General features: G+C 42.5%; 1 protein-coding gene across 1 annotated transcript in view; it reads left to right on the top strand.

The window, feature by feature from the left end:
* The window catches only part of LOC124775072 (elongation factor G, mitochondrial), a 79,219-nt gene that overhangs the window by 21,274 nt on the left and 33,323 nt on the right, over positions 1-24,622 (top strand). The window contains exons 5-9 of the mRNA XM_047249876.1: positions 14,930-15,046; positions 15,162-15,280; positions 15,368-15,557; positions 15,649-15,820; positions 23,751-23,897. Coding sequence (XP_047105832.1) covers positions 14,930-15,046; positions 15,162-15,280; positions 15,368-15,557; positions 15,649-15,820; positions 23,751-23,897 — 745 coding nt within the window. The remainder of the gene's footprint in view (positions 1-14,929; positions 15,047-15,161; positions 15,281-15,367; positions 15,558-15,648; positions 15,821-23,750; positions 23,898-24,622) is intronic.

The following is a 24,622-nucleotide window of genomic DNA, read 5'->3' as shown; positions in this document are numbered from 1 at the left end:
TGTAATCTTCCCTCTCCTACTTTATTGCTGCTAGTGCCCACTATGGTTAAGTCTTTCCTGAAGATTTAACGAGAGTAAGATTACGATAAACTTTATAGTTTCCATATCTTTTTCCTGTAGACTTAGCTCCAGTTGTCCTTGTCTAGGGGTCTGATCCTTGAAGCTGAAGCTGAAATTCTAACATTTTAGGTTCTCATTGTTTTACGTTAATTTATTTTGTCACATTTTAATATATCACACAGTCTTTTAAATTTTCACATTAACAAAGCTGAAATTACATTGTTTGCCCAAATACAAAAAATGCATGTAATCACATCAGAGGCATGCTTACTACTACTTCACTCTGTGGTAATAACAGTATTCCAAAGGGATTACAATTTTTCTTGACAAATGAATTTCTGTTACATTCGATTATTATTTCATAAATGAATCCAGAAATAAACATAATAAGTAGCACTTGATTGCATAATTAATAATAGAAATTTGAAGTGTGTCAAATATTTCGTAATTTCAAATGTTTCCAGGGGAAAAAAATGAGTGTATGTTCATAGCTAGTACATATCAGTTGTAGCATTGAAAGTAAAGTAATTCCTATTCATAAATTTTAGCTTGAAATATAACATGTTGTGTATAAAATTACATGAATGTTTTTAGAAAAACAGCAGAGATAATATTGACCTGCTCAAAATTGACTACTACTGTTGAGGAAAAGTAATGCTAGAGGAGGATGTCCCTTTAGGAGACCAACTGTCACCATGACACATCAATGCAGCTTTAAGTGTTCTGTGCCATTGCTATCATTCCTGTACTTTCTGGACGATAACTTGTTCTATGGTGACATCAGAGTCCACAAATGTTTGTCAGTTCAAGAAATAATGAGGATTTGAACTGACAATCCTGGTCAGTCATGACTTGCACTGGGCATCCAAATCTTGCTACCTATGTCACCAAGAAATTTCGACTTTGTCTCTGCTGATATGTCTTGAATCAATACAGTTTCTGCCCGCCTCGTTAACCTGTCAATCGCTGCTAGCAGATAACAGTAACATTCAGACACCAGTAGTGGACCAAAGATATTGAGATGCACATGTTCAAAATGACCAGATGGTTCATCAGAGTGCCCCACTGGTTTCTTCACATGACATCCCACATTACAAAGTTGACAGGCAGAGCATGCCTGTGTCCACCTTCAACACTTATTCCTAACTCCAGGTCAAACAAAGCATTCCATCAGCAACTTGTTCATGTACCTGGATGAGCCAAATTGTATATGCTTTTGAATATCTTACACCATAAATGTTCAGAAATGAATGGTATATGTCTTCCTTGTGAGGTATCTCACATATTTTAATTTCATCACCTTCCAGACATATTCTTGCAGTCTCAACCCTGTGGAGGTACTCTGCCAAAAAACGTGAAGTTGTATGTCTTCTCTTTGCTGTCTTGCCCGCCTCGCATAATCCACAGAATTGGTTCTCGCCACAACACTTGAGAAATATTTTGATATATTATTCCCTGCTCCTTTTACACGACATAAGCCAATGGTGAACAGGCTTATGTACTCTGTCTGAACTGCCTAACTGACAGTGTCGGTATGGTTGCTGAATGCAATGGAGAGTGGTTTGAGGTCTGTGAACACTGAAAATGGTCAACCATCAACATAAGGCCAAAAGTGCCTTTTTGATTTGTATACTGCTAACAGTTCTTGGTTTTACACACTCCAGTTCCTATGTGCTTCCATGAGTTTTTGTGATAAAAACCCTAATGGCTGGCAGTGCCCAACAGACCCTTTATGCAACGCTGCTCCAATGGCTCGCTGATTTGGATCGACTGTTTTAGGTAGTGTTGCATCTCTTTCAGGATGGGCCAGTAAAAATGCTTGCTTCAGACTTGTCTTGATCTGTTCAAAGACTTGCTACATGCAGGGTGTCCAATCTAGCTTGTGATGTTTATTGGTACTAGAATCTGTCACCGTCTCTGCAAGTTGTGCTTGTAAAGGAGCTGCTCCCGGCAGATGTCAGTAAAAATTTACACCACCTAAGAACTTACATAATTGTCGCAAATTCAATGGCCGAGGTGTTTGTTATATAAATTTTGCTTTCTCTTCCAATGGGCGGATGTAGTCTGCTGAAACTGTGTGAACCAGGTATGTCATGTGGATTTTTTTGCAAGTTGCACTTATTTTCATTAATTATCTTCCTGTACCTACATAGTCTTATCAAAAACTGCTTTAAACTGCACCTCATGGAGAATTTATTTCGCTGAAAACACCAGTATGTCGTCAAGACAGGCGAAGATGAAGTCTAATCCTCATAACGCCTCATTAGTGAAACATTGCCACATTTGAGCCACATTTTTAAGGCCAAATGGCATACGTAAAAATTCTAAGAGGCCAAAAGGTGTAATGACAGTTGTCTTCCATATGTCAGCATCTGCAACCAGTATTTGATGATACACCATTTGATAATCTATGATGCTGGAACATTTTGCTCCCACTAGTACATTCATAAAATCACACATATTGGACAATGGATATTGATAGGGCATTGTGCAAGCATTCAACTCCCTGTAATCACACAAGGCCTCTAACTTCCGTATCTCTTCCTCCCTCCCTCCCTCCCTCCCTCCCCCTCTCGCTCTCCCCCCCCCCCCTCTGCCTTTTTTTTTACTACACATAAAGGTGAGCCTCATGCACTGCCATATCTTCGTATCACTCCTTTTTCTAACATACGTTTGAACTCGGCTTTTGCACCCATGAATGTGCTGCTGCCAATCTTCTCACTCTAAAAGAGACTGGAGGGCTTGGCACTGTGTTTATGTGATGAATTGTGTTATGTGCCACTGTGGTCGGCATTTGTGTGGTCTACCTCTGTCACTTATACCCAACTGCCTCCTCTTTCTCTGAATTTTCCTAGAAACCCAGTTGCCATTTCTTCTCCTTTCCTGAGTCGAGCCAACTGAATATTGGTGGTGTTACTGTATGTGTACAGAAAATCTGCTCCTAAGATTGGTTTCGGCATATCCGTCACTACAAATGTGCAATGACAAGTATGATGAAAACCTGAATTCACATCTTTGCTGCAGCCGCCATACGTTGTTATCAGCTGTTTGCTGCTGTGAGATGAACTAACAAACTGTACTTGAATTACATATCTCTGTCTATTGGCAACGTGCTTACATCAGACCCAGTGTCTACCAGATAATAACATAATATAATGGAAGGAAACATTCCACGTGGGAAAAATTATATATAAAAACAAAGATAAGGTGACTTACCGAACAAAAGCAGACATGTCTGCTTGTGTCTGTATGTGTGGATGGATATGTGCGTGTGTGCGAGTGTATACCTGTCCTTTTTTCCCCCTAAGGTAAGTCTTTCCGCTCCCGGGATTGGAATGACTCCTTACCCTCTCTCTTAAAACCCACTTCCTTTCGTCTTCCCCTCTCCTTCCCTCTTTCCTGATGAGGCAACAGTTTGTTGCGAAAGCTTGAATTTTGTGTGTATGTTTGTGTTTGTTTGTGTGTCTATCGACCTGCCAGCGCTTTTGTTCGGTAAGTCACCTCATCTTTATTTTTATATATAGATAATAACATAAAGTTTTCCTGGTGCTCAGCTGTAAGTAGATGAATGGATGCATTGGCGTAGCAAAATGTTCTTGGACGTGGCTATAGCTGTGTCAGCCATTCGTCAATGCAGCTTACAGTGACAGTTGTTTCTTGTGGTTGTGTTGCAAGTTGTCAGCCTAGCTTTGTCATCTCAATCTTCGGAAGACACCACAGTAACACCATCTGGGGTAAAAGAATTTGCATCATTCTCCCTCCCATCTCACAAAGGTTGGCGTACACACAATTCATTACCATACTACCACCATTTCATTGTAGCATGCTCCCCTTCACTTACAAACTAAACACCCATCACGGAACTTAACAAAATGCAGCATAACACCACTACAATAAAATAGGACCACAGGCATCATATGTTTTACTCATAAAACTACTTCATTTATCCTGCCCTGCTGATATATCTAGATTTAGATGCAGATATCTGTTGGTGTAATCTGGGTGCTCAAGGTACTCTGCATACATCCTGCTTGTCAACTCCCATTTTTTTTTCTTCTCTTCACTGGTAACAACACTGGTATTTATGGCAAAGCATCCACAGTTCTCTTAAGCTTGATGCACCCTACATGAACAATGGAAGTTTTTGTTGATAACTGTAACTTCACATTCACAAGTGAAGTCATTTCTGTGACTTGATATTGCCTTTAGTACTGAGTGAAGAATTTTTTTTTTTATTTTACCCTTTGGTCTGCAGGGATTCACCAGGATAACCCATTGACTGATTTTGTACTCAGGTAATTTGTCAACATATTGTCCCACTTGTTCTTGACATTTGAGCGGTATCATATTTACTTTTTCCGTCTGTTTCCAAACCTCCCATAATGTCTTCACCAACTTCCCATTTTTTTCTAATTTTTGACTTATTCACTTCAAAAGGTGTTGCCATCTTTCTACTGTATAACAACATTGTATAGTGAAAGTCCAATGCTGCTGTGTACTTTAGAAGTGTACACAACTGTGACAAGGCAGGTAAACATCCTAATCATTGTAGTGGCTGTATATATAACAACTTAACATCTTGCCAACAGTATGATGTACACATTCCCTTCTCTCATTTGACGGGGGCCTGGTGGGGGTGTGAAAAGGTCTAGTTCTTAGCTTATGCATCTGTAATAGATAGCATAACTGTTTAATCAACTCAAAATAAAGTTGGTGCCATGGTCTGTAATTACTGTCAGGAATGCCAAACTTCAGTAACCAGTTGTTTACCGTAGTCTGTGCCACTTTATTTGCTTGTTGCTTCGTGATTGCAGTCATTGAGACATAATTTGAAAAGTGGTCTATGATGGTTAACACATTGCGGTTACCTGCCAGTTTTATGTTGAACAGACCCAAAATGTCCATTCCCACCATTTCAGATTATTCTGATGCCTCTGGAAAGCTCTCTGGTACTCATTGATAACTCAGATCAGCATGTTGTGCACGAGGGACACCATTCCTCACATACTGGTCGACATCCTGCCTCTGTGTCCCCTGCCAGTGTTGCTCAGCTGTTCAATCATTAGTTATCCTTTGCTCTCTGGTACCTGTTAATGCATGGTCATGTGCTTCCATCAACACTTCGACCTTCAAAGCTGAAGATATCACAATATGTGGCTTGCACTTCATCATCCTACACAATAGCCCCTTATGTGTTGCGAATTGTGGCTGTGTGCTAAATAACTGGCAGTCTTCGTCGGCAAGCAGCATTTCTTGCCAAACAGCTAGGTTTCTGCCAATCTTTCTGTGCAAGTCATCAACATTGCTGTTTTTCCTGCGGGGCTTGTGTCCCATCTTGTAATAGAATTCCCTAAGTTTTAAAACACAGTGCGTTAATCAACTCAAAGGATCTTCAATTCCTGTAAACCACTTTAATGCTGCATAGTCCATCATAAATTTGTATTTCCCACTATATAGGTAACAACAGAAATAGATAATATTGTATATAACACTCGCCTTATCTTTCTCTGCGGTTTTGTAATTCCATTCACCTTTATTGAACTATCTCAATGCATGTGTGCTACTGGGTGTTCCCTGCCTTCTGTGTCCTAACTTAGAATATATCCAATTGCGTGATTGCTTGTGTCACAGGAAATTGTAGATTCCTTCTCATAATTTGCAAATATTTAATGCCTCTTTCTATTTCTCAAATGTGGTCGGACAGTTGACCACTGGAATTCCACACTTTTTTCAACAAATGAGTTGACTGTCTAGCAATTTCAGCTAAATCAATTTTCTATACTAATAACACAGTCTTAGAAATGATTGAAGCTGCTTGTTGTTTGTGGCGGTAAGAATTCAGGGACAGCACATAACCTTGTGTCAGTCTTGACGCCATCTGGGTTAATTATATGACCTAAATAGTTTACCTCCAAGGATGTAAAGCGACATTTTCCAATACTTAATGTTAAACATGCCAAACATAACCTCTTGAACACTTTCTCCAGTCACTGGGCATGCACCTTTAGATCACACAGTATCTTCATCTAAATGGACTGTATACTGCCATGACTTTAATCTCCTTAGTGCTCCATTCAGTAACCTCTGCAATGTAGATGGTGTCTTTTTGAACCTGAATGGCGCCTGTGTATACTGATTGTGACCTCATGGAATGGTAAATGCAATCTGCGGCCAATCGTGTGGAACCAATTCTAATCCATGATATCCACTCTTCAACTCCATTGTGGAAAAGCATTTACATTGACCTAGGTTGTCCAAAGTTTCTGTTATGTTCAGCGTAGGATACACATCCTTGATTGTTCTTGTGATTAGGTATTTTTAATCACAACTAAATTTGTATTTCTTTGTTCCATCTGGTGATTTCTTTGGGACAACAATGATGGCTGCTGCCCCTGGACCAGCACTCTCCTCAGTATGGCATCAGCTAATAGCTGATTGATGAATTTTTCTTATAGGTTGCAGACATTTAAGTATTTTGTACAGCTTTCTGTAGACTGGGGGTTATTCCACATCTGAATATTTTGCTAAGTCATGGGTGTCACTGGTATTGGGCCACTGGGATTGAACAAATCTGCAAATCTTACTGATTGAGTTTCCATAGCAGACTTATCTTTTCCTTTTAAATGCTTTACCTCATTGTGTAATGCAGATGCATTGATGATTTGCTTGTGGCAAATGTTCCTACTCGACCTATCCAAATCATCCCCATCTAGGATGTTCAAATTGGCAATCAGTAGGCATCTTGACTGATCTTCTTCATCAGACCCAGAATTATCTACACTCATCAGAACCTTATAATGTCGATTTCCTGTGTGCTTGCCACATTTCTACACAGAAAATTGTGCAAAGTATCCAGTTCATCATTAAGTTCTAATGGCACTATAACACACAACATGTTGTCCATTACGTCAGTATCAACACTCACCCACAGTAATTTTCCTGTACCTTTTGGTACTTTATCATGCAAATTGAGCTTTAATGAATGTGCGTGCAATTTATTTGCTTCCACCTTCATGATCACGAGCCTTGTGACACTTTATCACTTGCAGCGGTTGCCCCCAGTCGCAAAAACATCCCACTGAGATCAAAAGTATGCTGGGATATATCACCTTTTTCTTGATGCTTATTAAGAAAATCCAGCCCGAGGTTGTGCACTATCCCTCACTGACAAGGGCTAATACTTCCATATAATCCTGAAAATACAGAAATTTATCTGTACTGACCTGAATGATACAAAATCTTTGTCCTTACTCCACATAACCTACATTGCAGAGACTTCAGTTTGTGCCTTCCCAGGAGGTCTGGACTAGTTACTGAAACATAAGCCCCTGTGTCCAATAAATGCCTATGTTCCATTCTGTTTACAATCCCAGCCAGGCTTCAATCTGCCATTGCAAATACTTTTTCAGCGTTCTGATTTTCTGGAAATGATGTCTAGCAGTTGAGGCATTCCTGATGGCATTTAACAAGCACTTGCCATGATGCCATTCACTGTGCTTTTTACTTGACAGACTCGTGCCCAATGCCCCACTATGCTAACTTCATAACACTGCGGTTAGCAGCATCGTTTCCGAACATATATCTAGTGCCCTTTGTTCTGCCTCTTGTAAAATAATTTTACCTGCCTCTTCATTCTGTGTCAGTTCATAAGTATGTCCATTGATTTTTCTGATTGTTTCTAAGAATGCCTGCACCAATTTGTTTCATTTCTGAGACATTTTGTTAAGTTATTCCCTGAAGAATCTACACTATTCTTTTTGAAGTACCACTGATAGAGTCCCTTTCTAAGTTGTTCAAATGTGTGCACCTTATTTAACCCCACAAGCTACGTGGTGTACATCTTTGTATCACATACTACTCATAACTTAGCCATAAGCAAATGTACATCGCCTGGCCAATTACCCAGACTAGCAGCAGCTTCCAGGTAGTCAGTAAACATTAACACATCCGTAGTTGTAGTCAGTATTCTTCTGGATCTTGACCGCATTGTCAGTGTGTAAAACTTCAGCTATTGTAAGTGACCTTCCTCACGATATTATTTTCACTAACTGCTGAATGAGAAAAGTTTGGTTCTTACTTACTGGCGGAAGAGGCTGTTATCAAACTCTGATTGGCTATTCAGGATGAGGAGGAGGGGTGTTAGACATTGTGTATTGGCGTTTTCATTACTTCATTTCATTGGTGGAAGTAAGGGTTCTTGATTGGTGTTTGTTTTATTGCATGCCACTGGTGGAAATAGGCAAATGGAAAATAGGGCGGCAGTTGTGACTTAACATTTCACCTGTCGACTAGTGCCGGCTGAGGCGTGCCGGTACTCTGTGTACCTTCAGCCCCTGTGGTCTCCAGCACACCTGTGTTTGTTGCTTTGCATGAGTTTTTGTACTGTAGCACTGTTACTCCCAGCAACCGAGGTGCCAGAAGTTGGTACCCATCCTCTTTATTCATGTTGGTGGGCCACTTAGCTGTTTCTAATTTTCCTCCTGAAGGCAAGAGGCTGTTTCAACAGTATACAGTAATCTCAGAATTCAATCTGTTTGCCTCACTCATCATGGTGTTCTGCCACCAATGACTTGATGTGTTGTCTTAGTTGGGTATATCTTTCATGTTCAGATACCCACGTGTTGATGGCCCAGAATGCTGGCTCCAGTATTTTGATGACACCTTCATTACCTGGCCACACACAGAAGAGGAGCTACAGAACTTCCACCAGCACCTCTGTCAGCAGCACAGCAGAATCCAGTTCACTACAGACAGAGAAAGGAATGGAAATTTACCGAAAGCCTGATGGTAAATTGGGCATAGAGTATATAGAAAGCCCACCAGTATAGACAGGTACCTACATGCCTCCACCAACCACCACCCTGTGCAGGAGAAATCCGCCCTGCACACTTTAACCAAGAGCGTCCCAGGATCAGCGAAGGAGGAGGTCCGAAGGCTGAACTAAAAAACCTCGGGTCCATTGTTGGAGCCAGTGGTTATGGGATGAAGATGATAGATAAAACTACAGTGGCAAAGGATGAATGCAGGAGGGAAGTGCAGAAGGAAGCCCAAATCATCATTGTACTACCATATGTTCAAGGGGTTACTGAACATGTCGTCAAAATTCCCTCGAGTAGGTATCAAGCTGATTTTTTGAAGCAGCAACAGAATAAAAGATTTCTTGGCTCAGTGAAATATGCAGTTGACATGCTAAATGCTACTGGAGTTTACGAAATCAGGTTTGAGTTTGGACTAGTGTATGTAGGTGAGAAGGAGCATCCATCAGCACATCGGTATCTGAAATGAAAGATGTATCCAATTTAGACAACATATCAAGTCAGCATTGGCAGAACAGCAGGAAGAGTGTGGCAAACAGATAGAATTTTGAGAAGCCTGTATACAGATGAAACAGCTTTTTACATTCAGGAGGAAGATTAGAGAGGCGATAAAAATAGCCAAGTGACCCGCCAACGTGAATGAAGAGGACAAGTGCCGCCTTCTGGCGTCTTGGCTGCAAGTAGTAACAGCACTATGGAATGGCAGCTTTTGTGAAGCAACACACACAGGCACATAGGAGACCACAGAGCCCATAAGTAAACAGTGCTACTTCACAACTGCCATTTGCCTGTTTCCACCAGTGGCAAGAAATAAAGCAAACTCCAATCAATGAACTCTATTTCTACCAATGAAAAGAAAGAATGCAAACACCTATAAAGAACATCAAGCACCTCTCTTCCTCATGCTCAATACCCTGCCAGAGTTCAATAACAGCCTCTTCCAGCAGTATGTAAGAACCAAACTTGTCTCATTCAGCAGTCAGCAGAGGAAGGCAACTTGTATTAATGGTCAAGACATCATAAGTTTTACACATTGACAATGCAGTCACAGAGACAGAACAATTTTATTGACTTTGACAATGGCCACAGAAACCTATGCTTGCATCCTTACTTGGTTTTCCCAGAAAGAGAGCCACTAAACGATCCGCAACATGGTTCACAGAAGGAGCTGCTATACCGACTGAAGCCCTTGCCTCCACCATTCCGGGTTGTTTATACTCACTTTATGCCATTAAAAGGTCTGGCTGCATTGTAACATGGCACTCTTCTGCATTGGTTCAGCCATACATATCGCCAAAACTTCAACTGTGTTCTTGCATCGTCATTGCTTGTGTTTCTGGCATTTGCGCAACCTCTATCTAACAATACAATACAATATACTTAAAGTACATGCAAAGCAAGGATTTCCACTACAAACACTTGGATTGAGATACAAGAAAAATGACACTAATTCTTATGACAGATCATAGTCCATTGAGATTCTGAGCACTGACTTACTTCATGTCCATAACATCTGTGTATGCCACACATAACTGGCACTGCCTACTTACACAGTAATTTATGACCCATTAAATTACACCACCAAGCGAGGTGACGCAGTGGTTAGACACTGGACTCGCGTTCGGGAGGACGACGGTTCAATCCCGCGTCCGGCCATCCTGATTTAGGTTTTCCGTGATTTCCCTAAATCGCTCCAGGCAAATGCCGGGATGGTTCCTTTGAAAGGGCACGGCCGACTTCCTTCCCTATCCTCCCCTACTCCGATGAGACCGATGACCTCGCTGTCTGGTCTCCTTCCCCAAACCAACCAACCAACCATTAAATTACAGTATTGGTATCTGACTGCCTGCAAATAATATGCTTTACAATTCCCCTTAAACTGTGAAAACTTCACAGGTCCATCTGCTTTTGTGAATTACACCATCAGAGTTCTATGCTCGTCCTGTGTAATTTATCATGGCTGTGGATAAAAAAAAAGTAAAAAAGATGACTAAAATAAAAACTCATCTACCAAAACCATACTGCCGAACTGCACGCGGCAGCCAGACACACGATCCTGGTCATTTACCTCTACTGTCACCACCTACAGTGGCTGGTATGGTTGGCTGCCATTGTGGGTGATGGAACAGGGCAATTGGAGGTCAGGATGCTGGTAGTCCACCACACAGGGCGGGGTAGCAGTGAGTGGTTGCCTGGTAGTTGTATGATGTATCGTCAAGAAAACAGTCTTGTTAAATCATTCATTTATTACTCAGTGTGACACTAGTTGTGACAATGTCCAGAGAGGTTAATGCCTGCAAGACATAGGCTGTACACAGCTGGCAAGGAATGTACTATGGTTAGCATGAGGGTAATGGTCATAGGCTGCCAGCAGTTTTGTGCAGGCAAGGAAGCAATGATGCCATCAGCAAGGCAAGTCTGCTGACACCAACAAACAGTATCCCACAATGGCAGCCTTGCTACCTAGCGACAGCCAAGCAGCTCCAGATGAGGCCATGGCGCGTGAGATCATGTTGTAGACCCACTGTAGAAGAGACAGCTCCCAACCTTAAGTGTCTACCCATACAAGCAGGAAGGAGTTTTCTTGCGCAAGTTATGATGGATGAGTGGCTGCATGGCCCTAGTCTTGAGCTGTAGACTTCCGAGGTAGCAGGCCAACAGCATTAGACTCTGCATGAACAGCAGTGCTGCAGTTGGCAATGGCTAAGTTTGGAGAGAAAAACCTGTAGTACTGTGGAGACTCATGGACAGCTGTAGGTCTCTCCTTGGCACTGGGTGCTGGCAAACTGCAGTACCTCTGACTATAAATTAAGAATATTTATGCAGTCCTGGCATGTGCTCATTTTGCTAAGACACTGGGTTCCACCACAAGTCACAACAGAACTATGGTGCGGACATGAAGTAATCAGGCCATCCACTCTGTTGGTGCTGCCTTTCTGCTGTGTCAATACTATTCCACTGGTGCTCTGTATGCTTAGTGACAACACAAGGCAGCCACCTTGCCACCTTGGCAACAATGCTCACTGCATCAGCAGGCATCTCTTGAGGTAACTTTGCTCGGTCAGCCCTACTTGACCTGTTTGCCTGGCTTCTTGTGTTTACCAAGGAAAGAGTGTCAATTTCGCTCAACCATGTCAAGTAAGTTATTTGCAGCATAAACATTGCCTATGCAGAGAACTGCAGACAGTGAAAGTGTCTCGTAACATTGGAAGTTACCCAGTTCTCGTCACTCTCAGTAATGTTTTTTTGTGCTTTTTTGACTTCTTAGTCTTTATTTTATTGTTTTCTTTGTTTGCAACACACATTGCGAAGGTTGCATCAGGACTTGATATATTTCCTATGAGTGTTCTCACATAAAAGAGAGCAAATATCTGAAAGCAAAAAATTATTATTATTATTATTATTATTTTATTAGAATTGTTGCAGGACTCATAGAGAGAAGATCCTAGTACAGTTAAAACCTGCCTCCTTATGTCTCCTATAGAAATACTTCAAATCATATAATGCTCCTGTACAAAAGAGGTTACAACATTTTGTAGGAAGGATGACTGACCTGTGTGGCGAAAAATGGCTGTGGTTGTCAGTGACTGTTACTAATGCTCACGCATCACCCTTAAGAAACTACCATAAGAAGTAACTTTATCTCCTCGTGTTAACATCTTACATAGGAAGGGGTCTTGACAAATAATTGCTCATTACTTTGTTTGGGTTCTGATGTTCAGAAGTCTACTTAGCTACATCCAGCCTAAATTATTTCAGCATGCTGGAGTCAGCAGTACAGGTAATGTTCCAACACAAATGACACTGTGTGTTGTTATCAAGAAAGCCTAAGACAGCAGGTATTGGCATAATATTTTTGAAGATCTTTTGAATGGGGAATATGAGGACACTTTTCCTTTCATGTAATATATGTCCTGAGTTTACACTCTTTTTCTGATTGATTTGGTATAGGTTTGGAAACATAATATCAAACTGCTTCATTCAAGAAAGCAGTGTACCCCAAGGAAGTGTAAGCAGGGAGCCATTTTTGCTATCGCCACCAACAGCATTATGTCCAGAGGTGTAGGGACCGTAGGTTACAGTAGGTTGAGGCTGGTATTATTTTGTGGGCAGTTCAGAAAAGCTGGTGGTGGAGGGGAGGATCCAGATGGCTCGGATAGTATACACTCGCGCACACACACACATATCCATCCGCACATACACAGACACAAGCAGACCTTTTTCTGTGTATGTGCGGATGGATATGTGTGTGTGTGTGTGTGCGCGAGTGTATACCTGTCTTTTTTTCCCCCTAAGGTAAGTCTTTCCGCTCCCGGGATTGGAATGACTCCTTACACTCTCCCTTAAAACCCACATCCTTTCGTCTTTCCCTCTCCTTCCCTCTTTCCTGACGAAGCAACGATTGGTTGCGAAAGCTAGAATTTTGTGTGTATGTATGTGTCTGTCTGTGTTTCTATCGACCTGCCAGCGCTTTCGTATGGTAAGTCACATCATCTTTGTTTTTAAATATATTTTTCCCGCGTGGAATGTTTCCCTATTATATTCATATTTATATATAGTTTTAAAATAATTTATAAGTTGTCAGTGTTTCCCTCATCAGCACTGCTCCTCATTTAATGTTTCATCTTTGTAAACAGATTTCCTTTTCTGTCCCTCACACCGCTGAACACATTGATCTTTTCTTTTATCCAATTCCCTTCCGTTTCCTCACAATATGGCTTCTGTTATTTTGTCATACATCAAAACTGCTTATCTTCCCGCAAAAAAGGATTTACATCATTTCTCACATACTTGTTAAGAGGATGGCCTGAAAAGTTCTCGGAACGGAATAGAAAAAAAGTACTTACATCACTGAAACTTTTTTTATATTTCAATGTAATCTCCTTATAGATTAATGCACTTGGTCCAACGATGTTCCAGTGCCTTGATCCCATCTCAAAAATGTGTTTCCTCCAGGCCTCAAGAAAAATTTTCAGTTTTGGGAGGAGATCAAATGACAGAGCCATATCAGGTGAATAAGGTGGGTGTCTCAAAAATTCAGACCTTAGTTCATGTAATTTTGCCATGGTGATGGCACATTTGCAGGCGCACATTGTCTTGATGGAAGATAACTTTCTTCTTTGCTAAACCTGACCTTTTTTCACATTTCTTTTGTTGCAATTTGTCCAGGAGGTTAGCATAGTATTCTCCAATAATTGTTTGCCCAGTGGCAAGATAATCTACAAACAGAATCCCATTCACATCCTGAATACTAATGCCAGTTGTTTTGTCTCTGGGGTATAGTAGTGTACCCAATTTCATCAGTGGTCACAAACCGGTGCTAAAAAATCTTATTTGTTTTTCCTGAAACAGGCCAAACATTGTTCTGATATGTCTATTCTCATGCGTTTTTGATCCAGCATCAATAGTCATGGCACCCATCTTGCAGATAATTTTTTCATTTTTAATTCTTCAGTTAAAATGTGATATATCCTTTCAGATGACATCTGGCAAGTGTGAGCAATTTCATGCACTGGTCCTCCATGACCATTTTGTGCACTTTTGCGATGGTTTCTGGAGTAGTGACAACCTTGGCCGACCACTGCTTGGATCATCTTCTAAACTCGACCGACCAAATTTGAATTCAGTTGTCCACGTGGCATCATTTGACTATGAAGGAACAGACTCCCTTAGTGTATTCTGGAAATCAGCATGAATGTCCTTTGCTTTCGTACCTTTCTTTACGAAGTAGTTAATCACTGCTCGAATCTCAATATTTTTTTTTCCCTCCCCCATCTTTGCAAATCGCTATACAGGAACAACAGAGCCACATCACCACCACAGTTCTCTTCCAAGAGCACCGACGTGGCATGTGTTTACACGCAACAGTCCAATGAATATGACGTGAACAACTTGTTGCACTAGTGCTGACCTCTCCTCGTGATTCTGAGAACTTTTCAAACCACCCTCATACTAGTTCAGAGGAAATCTGAAATTTTCATGTTTGAGGAGGAGGAAAACAAGCAAAGGGAGATACATATTGAATAACCAAATTCACTATGATGCATTTTCAGGTCAAAACTGGGGCACAATGCAGCATTTCTTCAATTACCCATTGGTGTAGAATCTGATACAAAAGGGATTGTAGATCTCATAGAAAGGAAGGCTCTGTATTTCGAAGGACAGCATGGGTAGGTATTATTTCAGTTTATGCCAATATAATGAGAAATGTGCCATTACTGTTTTTTTCTTTATTTCTTTCAGTTGTGTTTTCAAAAATACATGGAATTGTTTGTCAATTTTCAGGGAAGTTGTGAGAGAAGATGAAGTGCCACAAAGCATGAGAGCAGAATGTGAGGACAGACGGCAAGAATTAATTGAACATGTTTCAAATGCAGATGATGTTCTTGGTGAAATGTTTCTTGGTAATTTTTATTTAACATGTTGATATCTTTCAAATGCTACCTCCTTTAAGGCATATTTATTTTTGAATATTTTATGAAAACTCACAGAGGAAAAGACTCCATCAGAAGCTGATTTGAAATCTGCTATACGCCGTGCATGCCTGCGTCGTTCATTCACACCTGTTATGGTTGGAACAGCATTAAAGAACAAAGGTGTTCAGCCACTCTTGGATGGTGTAGTTGACTATCTGCCAAACCCAGGAGAAGTACAAAACGTGGCACTAAGAGAAGAGGAGGGGTAAGTTACTTCATGTAAAATTTGGTAGCATCATAACATTACTCATAGCATATACAACAAAAATATTAAATTTGCAGTGTTGTCATTTTAGAAAGAAGCAAGAAAAAATAATTTTAAGTCCTGTGAGAGATGGAAGCACTCCATTTGTTGCACTTGCATTTAAACTAGAAGCAGGAAGATATGGTCAGCTGACATATCTAAGATGTTACCAAGGAATGCTGAAGAAAGGAGACACTATATTCAATGCCAGGACAAATAAAAAGGTAAGGTATAATTCTGTAACATATCGTGAGCTGATTAATATGTTTAAAAAATTATAGTAAGTTAGAATGCAACAGAAGTAGAGATTTTAACCAACTAAATCAGAGAACCTACACACACACACACACACACACACACACACACACACACACACGCACACACTTATTTTTCCATTCATTACCAGTTCTTCAGTTAAGTCTGCTAGAACTAAGACATATTCCGCATTAAAAATGCAAAAAAGAGACACATGTAGGAAAGCACACACATATACTGATAAGGGACAGTTCACAGGGTCCTACAGTGTGAAGAACATTCTGAAATTACTAGCTATCACTGCTTACAGGTGCAAGCAAACTGTGTGGACGAACAGTTGTACATAGTCTGGTTTTGTAATGAGGATATCTAATGTACTTTCTGGTATTAGATACTTGACTGCTCATTAGGCTACTCTTAATAGACCTCAACCAGTATCAGCAGTCAGCCTTCTGAAAAGGAAATTTTAGCACACGTCACACACTTACCTCATGCGACCTGCTTGTCTTTCACTCATTGTAACACAAAAATATCTTAAAGCTGCTATGCTTTTTTCTTAGCAGTTTATCACTTGATGTAGCCTTTTTTTTCTGAAAACATCTCTTTACCCTTTTTGAGTATGTCAGCAATGGGCTACATTTGTGGGAGTTACATGCCATCTACCACAGCGGTGAGACAAACATAACTATAAAATGAAAGAAGCTGCCAGAATGACAAGGTCTGGATATGGTTCGGAGTAAAGTACTTATTGAGAAGACACAATGGCTTCCACAAAGAGACACAGCTGGTGTCATTCCCCAACCCAAGCTTTTGTTCTGTGTTTGATGTGACCATGTCATCAATTGGTATTTAAGATCAAGGCTCTGTATATTTCTGTTACATGGTTTGATAATGTAAAAGTAAAGTCTAAGACTGAAATTAGAAAGTCTATTCAATAAAAAATAACTATCAAAAAATTTATTTCGATCCAAATATGGGTACTGAACTGTAATTAAATGATCAGTTTCAGTGCCATAGCATTAGACAGACAAAGTGCGTTTGAGGTACTATGTCCATAAAGAAATCCTAAATGAGTAAACTCTATATTTGTAACTACTAAAATAATATAATAATAATAATATCAGGCATTTTGTCATTAAGAACCTAAACTAGATGTAACCCAATCAGTCAAAATATTACGTTATAATCAAGGAGAAGATAACAGTAGCCACCCTGCGGGTCTGGGGGTTAGAATAGGGCTGAGGTATTCTTGCCTGTTGTAAGAGGTGACTAAAAGGAGTCTCAAACTTTTCGGCCCTATGAGTTAAGGTCCCATTCTATGGTTTGACCTGCCACTTTCAAAATTCTGCAGTAGTTCAGGCCATATGAGGAGGGATGCCTTACATGGTGCGCGAATCATCCATAGTGCCCTTAGATTCGATCTCCTGAATCTCTTGTCATGGCTTTGCATCTCCATCTGTGATTCAACTATTTGGGCGAGGACACTTTCCAGGGTATGCCATCCTCTTTCCGTTGTCTCCTGTCCTCTTTCGCCCCCATGACAATATTGGATTTCACTTCACCCAATATCCAGAACAGTAGCCAGTCCGTTGTGGTGGGGCCGTCATGTACCCATTTGGTGGTAATCCCCTGACAACACAGGGTTCGCACTGCTGATGCCTGAGCTATAAACTCCCCACATATGCCAAGGAGTGTATTCCTGTCTTCCTGGGGCATCAGGACTCCCGGCAATGGCCATCATGCCAGGTGGCATTTGCTGTGGCTGTTTGGTGCCCATAGGGAGAGCCCCTGATCGGAGTGGGTGGCAAGATCAAATACAATGCCGACAGGTACGACCCTAAATCATTTCCCTCCCTCACTACACCATGGGAGGAACGTAGGGCTACAAGATGAAGAATGGGATGAAGAGAGCCATATTAGCCTTGGTTTTTAGTCTGCAGCAGAACTGATGGAGACTCCTTTCGACCTTTGAAGCCTCAGTATTTTGTTGAAGACCTTGAGGATAAGTTTGGAGAAGTGACAGCGCTGTCCAAGATGCGAAACAGTGCAGTCTTGATTTAAACAGCATCCCCAGCCCAATCCCGAGCATCACTCGCCTGTGACAAGCTGGGTGATGGTCCTGTTTCCGTCATTCCCCATAAAAGCCTCCACATGGTCCAGGGGATTATTTTCCATCGCGATCTCCTCTTGCAGTCTGATGATGAGCGCCACACCAATTTAGAACGGCAGGGTGTTCATTTCATCTGGCACGTTTTACGGGGGACCCAAAGACAACAGGGTTGCTACCGGTGCCTTTATCTTGGCCTTTGAGGGTGATTCATTGCCTGAAAAGGTCAAGGTAATGGTTTACCACTGTGACGTTAAACCATAAGTCCCTCCCCTGTGCGGTGCTTTTAAGTGCTGGAAATTCAGGCACATGTCTTCCCGCTGCACTTCGAGTGCCACATGTCAAGACTGCAGATGTCCATTGCACCCAGATACTCCGTGTGCGCCTCCTCCCACTTGCATCAACTGTGGAGAGCAGACTGCCCGGTACACCAAAAGGAGCGGAAAATCATGGAGTACAAGACCCTGGACCGGTTTACATACATAGAGGCTAAACTAAATTTGAAAGATTACACCCCATTCGGTTGACATCAACATATGCTGCAGCTACGTCACCATCGCCGTCCCAAGTGCCAGTGGTTCCTCAGCCTGTGCCACGAACAGTGGGCTCTCCGGGTCGTGAGATAACTTCTGCCCCCTTGGTGGTAGGGGACAAATCTCCTTCTGTTGCTCCCAAAGTACCCATTTCGGGAGCAGCCCCCCCCCCCCCCCCAAACGAGGGGACATTGGTTCCCTCCCCGCTGCCAGAGAAGCAACAGCCTTCTCCAGCTCCTCTCTTGCAGAAGGAGTCCCCTGGGACCCTCTCTCCCAAGGTTTTCACTAATGCCACGGAAGACACTCACCTGTGACTGAAGGGGCGAAAAGCTGCTGGACGAAGAGCTTCACGGTCTTCCTCCATGCCTGGAGCTACATCAGAGAAGTCCTCTCAGCGGGCTCCTAAAGAGAAGCAAGAGGGCAAGCAAACAAAGTAGTAGTCTGCTAAGAAATGGGACCCTCAAGAAACGGGATCCTCTGGTGGCCCCAACACCACCACTCCCTACCAGTTCTGCATCTGAGCATGAGGTGGAGATCGTAGCATCCCCTGAGGACCTGGATCTCACTGATGCCTCATCCACCATAGGAATGGATACAAATACTTAGTCAGTGGCAGCAGGTGACCCTGGGGCATAACCTGCCTCCTTGCACTCTTCATGCCTTCCCAGCCTCACGATAACGTCACCCTCCAGTGGAATTGCTGCAGTTTTTTCCACCACCTGGATGAGCTATGGCAACTTTCAAGCTTTACACCTGCATTATGCATTGCCCTCCAGGAAACCTGGCCTGGCAGCGCGGACCCTTGCCCTTGGTGGCTATAGGGGATATTACAAGAACTGTAGTGACTATAATAGTGTGTCAGGTGGAGTTTGTGTCTATGTCCTGAACCCAGTATGCGGTGAATCTGTGCCCCTTCAACCCCTCTTGAAGCTGTGGCTATCAGGATAAGGACAATGCAGGAAATAACTGTCTGCAATGTATATCTTGCTCCGGATGGCACAGTACACCTGACTGCATTGGCTGCACTGATTTATCAACTGCCTACTTTGGGTGGTTTTTACGCTCATAACCCTTTGTGGGCAGCCCAGAACTTCTCCCATCTATCCACTGGAGACCCCATGATGACCAGTGTGGTAGTGACCACTTCCCCATCTTCCTGTCACTCACGTGACGTTATGCCCACTGACACCTACCCAGATGGGCTTTCAACAAGGCAGACTGGGAAGCCTTCACCTCTGCTGTCACCATTGTATCTCCCACACGGTGCCATTGATTTGGTTGAGCAGGTCACTGCGACGATCGTTCCTGTGGCGGAAGACGCGATCCCTCATTTTTAGGTTGCCCCCGACGAAAGACAGTCCCTTGGTGGTCACTGGAAGTCACTGAGGCAATTAAAGAGCAGTGGCATGCTCTACAGCTATGTAAGCGGCACCCTTCCTTGGAACACTTTATAGCCTTTAAGCGGCTCCGTGCCCGCGAGCGCCAACTTATAAAATGACAGAAACATGAGTGTTGGGAGAGGTTCGTATCGACCATTGGGTGCCATAAGTCACCTTCCCAAGTCTGGACGAAGATCAGACGTCTTTTTGGGCAGCAGACCCCAACAGGTGTCCCTGGCGTTAACATCAGTGGCGTGTATTCTACCGACGCAAATGCGATTGCCGAGCACTTTGCTGAGCACTATGCTCGAGCCTCTGCATTGGAGAACTACCCCCTGGCCTTTCGCACCCTCAAATGGCGGATGGAAAGGAAGTCCTCTTGTTCAATACACACCACAGTGAACCCTGTAACGCCCAATTTACAGAGTGGAAGCTCCTCAGCTCCCTTGTACATTGCCCTGACACAGCTCGTAGGCCGGATTGGATCTACAGTCAGATGATTAAACATCTTTCATCCGACTACAAGTGACATATCATCATCATCATTGTCATCACCCAGATGTGGTGCAATGACGTCTTTCCATCGCAATGACGAGAGAGCACCATCATTCCGGTGGTAAAACCTGGTAAAAACCTGCATGATGTGGATAGCTATTGGCTCATCAGCCTCGCCAACATTCTTTGTAAGCTGCTGGAATGTATGGTGTGTTGGCGGTTCAGTTGGGTCCTGGAGTCATGTGGCCTACTGGCTCCATGTCAGGGCAGCTTCCACCAGGGTCGCTCTACCACTGATAATCTTGTGTCTCTCAACTCTGCCATCCAAACAGCCTTTCCCAGACGCCAACACCTGGTTGCTGCCTTTTTTTATCTACGCAAAGTGTATGACACTACCTGGTGACATCATATTCTTGCCACATTATACAGGTGGGGTCTCTGAGGCCCACTCCAGATTTCTATCCAGAATTTCCTATCGCTCCGTACTGTCCGTGTCCAAGTTGATGCCTCCCATAGTTCTCCCCGTATTCAGGAGAATGGCATTCCGCAGGGCTCCGTATTGAGTGTCTCTCAATTTTTGTGGCTATTAATGGTCTAGCAGCAGCTGTAGGGCCATCGGTCTCACTTTCTCTGCATGCTGATGACTTCTGCATTTTGTACTGCTCCTCCGGAACTGGTGATGCTGAGTGGTGCTTATAGAGAGCCATTCACAAGGCGCAGTCATCAGTTCTAGCCCACGGCTTCCAGTTTTCAGCTGCAAAGTCATGTGTCATGCACTTCTGTTGGCATCGTACTGTTCATCCGGAACTAGAACTTTACCTTATTGATTCTTAGGACTGATTCTTGATACCCGAGTGACTTGGCTACCTCACCTTTGTCAGCTTAAGCAGAAGTGCTGGCAGCACCTCAATGCCGTCCACTGCCTGAGCAACACCAACTGGGGTGCAGATCGCTCTATGCTGCTGCAGCTCTACAGAGCCTTTGTTCAGTCCCGCCTTGACTATGCAAGTCTGGTTTACGGTTCAGTGGTGCCCTCAACATCGCGTTTACTCGACCCAGTGCAGCACTGTGGTGTTCGGCTAGCGATGGCAACCGTTCGGATGAGCCCGGTGCCCAGTGTCCTGGTGGAGGCTGGAGTCCCTTCATTGCAGATCTGACGTGCACCTTCATTGCAGATCTGACGTGCACAACTGCTTGCCAGTTATGTTGCAAACATTTGTAGTTCTCCTGAGCATCCAAATTACCGTCTCCTTTCCGCCCACCCCTCATCCGCCCCCAGCCCTCTCCTCCCTCCCCATAGCAGTTCATCTCCCGCATCGGCGGCCCAACTCAGAGCTAATGATTGCGGTTCACATGTGATCCCCTGTCTGAACTGGAGTCCTTCCCTTTACGACCTCTACTGGAGGTCCATTCACGTACACATCCATAGTGTACAGCTCTGTCAAAGATTTTTCTGGATCTGTTGCATGGCCCTACGTACTCTGTTAACCCCGCCACTCTCTGGCGTCACTTATTCTTGATGTGTTCTGGGGCTCTGAAGTTGTTTTCACCAATGGCTCAACGGCTGATGGTAATGTTGTCTTTGCCTATGTCCACAGAGACTATATTGAACAGCATTCCTTGCCCGCTGGCTGCAATCTATTCACTGCAGAGCTTGTGGCCGTATCTCATGCACTTCAGTACATCCATTTGTGTTCTGGTGAGTCGTTTCTGCTCTGTTCTGACTCCCTGAGCAGCCTAAAAGCTATCAACCAGTGCTACCCTTACCATCCTTTGGTAGCAACCATCCAAGAGTCCATCTCTGCACTGGAATGGTCCAGTCGTTCAGTGGTGTTTGTGTGGACCCCAGGACACATCAAAATCCCAGGCAACGAAGTTGCTGACAGGGTGGCCAAACGGGCTATGCGGAAACCACTTCTGGAGATGGGCATCTCTGAAACTGACCTGCGTTCTGTCTTACGCCGCAAGGTTTTTAGCCTTTAAGAGATGGAATGGCATAACAGTACGCACAACAAACTGCATGTCATTAAGGAGACTACGAATGTGCGGAAGTCTTCCCTGCTGGCTTTTCGTACGGAATCAGGTGTCCTCTGCCGGCTCCACATTGGCCATATGTGGCTAACACATTGTTACCCCCTCCATCGCGAGGACCCGCCTCAGTGTGGCTGTGGCTCACAAATGACGGTCGTCCAACTCTTGCTTGACTGACCACTTTTAGCCACTCTGCGGCGGACTTTTTACTTTCCCAGCTCTCTACCTATGGTGTTAGGTGACAATGCCTCAACAGCAACTTTAGTTTTACGTTTTATTCATGAGAGTGTGTTTTATCATTTGATCTAAGTTTTTGCGCATGTCCTTTGTCCCTCTGTGTCCTCCACCCTAGTGCTTTTACGGTGGAAATTTTAATGTGTTGCCATGTGGCTGGCTTCTCCTTTTCATTCTCATGGACAGCCAGACATGGTAATCTGCTTTCTTGTTTTAATCTCTTCTACCTCTTTCTTGTGTCTCTCTGCGGTTTTCTTGTCGTCTTTCGTTCTTTGTATTGTTTGTTGTCTTTCTGTCATTCTTGTCGTATTTCCTTCCTTTTCGGTATTGTACTCCACATCTCGTTTGTTTTCTTCTTTCCCCTGTATGATTGTTTTAACAGGAACAAGGGACTGCTGACCAAGCAGTTTGGTCTCTCTTAAACCAACCAACCAACCAACCAACCAACAAAGACGATGGTAGGGGCCTTAAACTGTACAGACCCTGATATGCTAATCCATTCTTTGCACCTTCTCAATCTGAACCAATCCTGCCTTTCATTGTTTCATTGCATATGCAGATATCATTGTGGAAGTAGCATTGTGCAGTTTGTAACAACAGTAACTTACAAGGTCATTAAACATTGGAAAACCCAGGATGGAATAATTATAATATTACAAAAAGGATAGATTGCTACTCACCATATAGCAGAGATGTTGAGTCGCAGATAGGCACAGCAAAAAAGCTGTCAAACAAGTGAGCTTTCAGCCAGAAAGGCCTTATTCTGAATTAGACAACTTAAACAAACACACTCACGCAAATGTAAATCACACCCACACATGACCACTGCTGAGGCCAGACTCTGCCAGAATATTTCCACAACCACTTGTAACAGAACAATTGTTCATTCTTTTATAACCCTTACATCAGGAAAAGGGCTTTCCGGATAAAATGTAAGTGAATGCACCAAATATAGCTCAACCTTGGCCCCTTAATTCCATTGCCATGCTCTTTCCCCCCTCTCCTCATGCCATTAAGTTTGAGATCTGAATGATACACTTTGTAATATTCTTAATTATCACATACAGTTAAATATAATTTCCTATTAAATCTTTGCTTTATTTTTCAAATTTGGTTACAGGTTCGAATTCCTCGTCTAGTTCGTCTTCATGCTAATCAGATGGAAGATGTTTCAGAGGTTTATGCTGGAGACATATTTGCTGTGTTTGGAGTTGATTGTGCTAGTGGTGATACTTTTGTTCTCGATCCAAAATTAAATCTTGCAATGGTGAGTGACACAATTTTATAATTATAAAGCACCAACTAAGGACTCTGCTTTGTGTAGCATGTTAACGTGCTTGATTCATGTGACTATAGGGTCATTCTATGTCAAATCAACCAATTGTACTACATGATTTGAACCATGACCTCTCAGATTCGGATGAATGTTTTTTCAGGTAATGTACCCACTAACACTAGTTTAAATTTGAAATTTCAAATTTTTATGACCTTTGGTTTTTGAGTTTCAAGGGTTTAAAAATAAAAAACCCTCTGTTTTTGATCAATAGATGATTGTTTTAAAATGCTGTACCTCAAAAACTATACAACCTACAGAGCTCAAACTTGCACCATTTTTTTTTTTTTTTTTTCTAAAAATTACCTTCAATTTGATATGCAACATGACTATGCTACCTAAATCTGAAAATTTTAAACTATTCCAAAGAACATTTTTTGGAATTTCCAAAATACATTTTTTGGAATTTCCAAAATACGTACCCTCGGATTTTTTTAATAAAAATTGTATGTGTTGTCCAGTCTAACTGACTACATGCATGCAAAATTTCAAGATGGGATCTCAATGGGTTCTTGTATAAAACAATATTTTACTACCTCAGTACACACTAGTGAGGTGAAAAGCAGACTATTTCTAGGCTATGAATACTAAGGTAGGCCTATGTAATTCTAACAAACTTAAATTATTATGTTAGCTGTTTTGTGCAACATTACCCTCTT

Source organism: Schistocerca piceifrons, chromosome 2 (genome assembly GCF_021461385.2).
Source record: "Schistocerca piceifrons isolate TAMUIC-IGC-003096 chromosome 2, iqSchPice1.1, whole genome shotgun sequence".
NCBI lineage: Eukaryota > Metazoa > Arthropoda > Insecta > Orthoptera > Acrididae > Schistocerca > Schistocerca piceifrons.
Note: the sequence above shows the minus strand (reverse complement) of the source record. Positions and strands in the feature narration are given on the sequence as shown.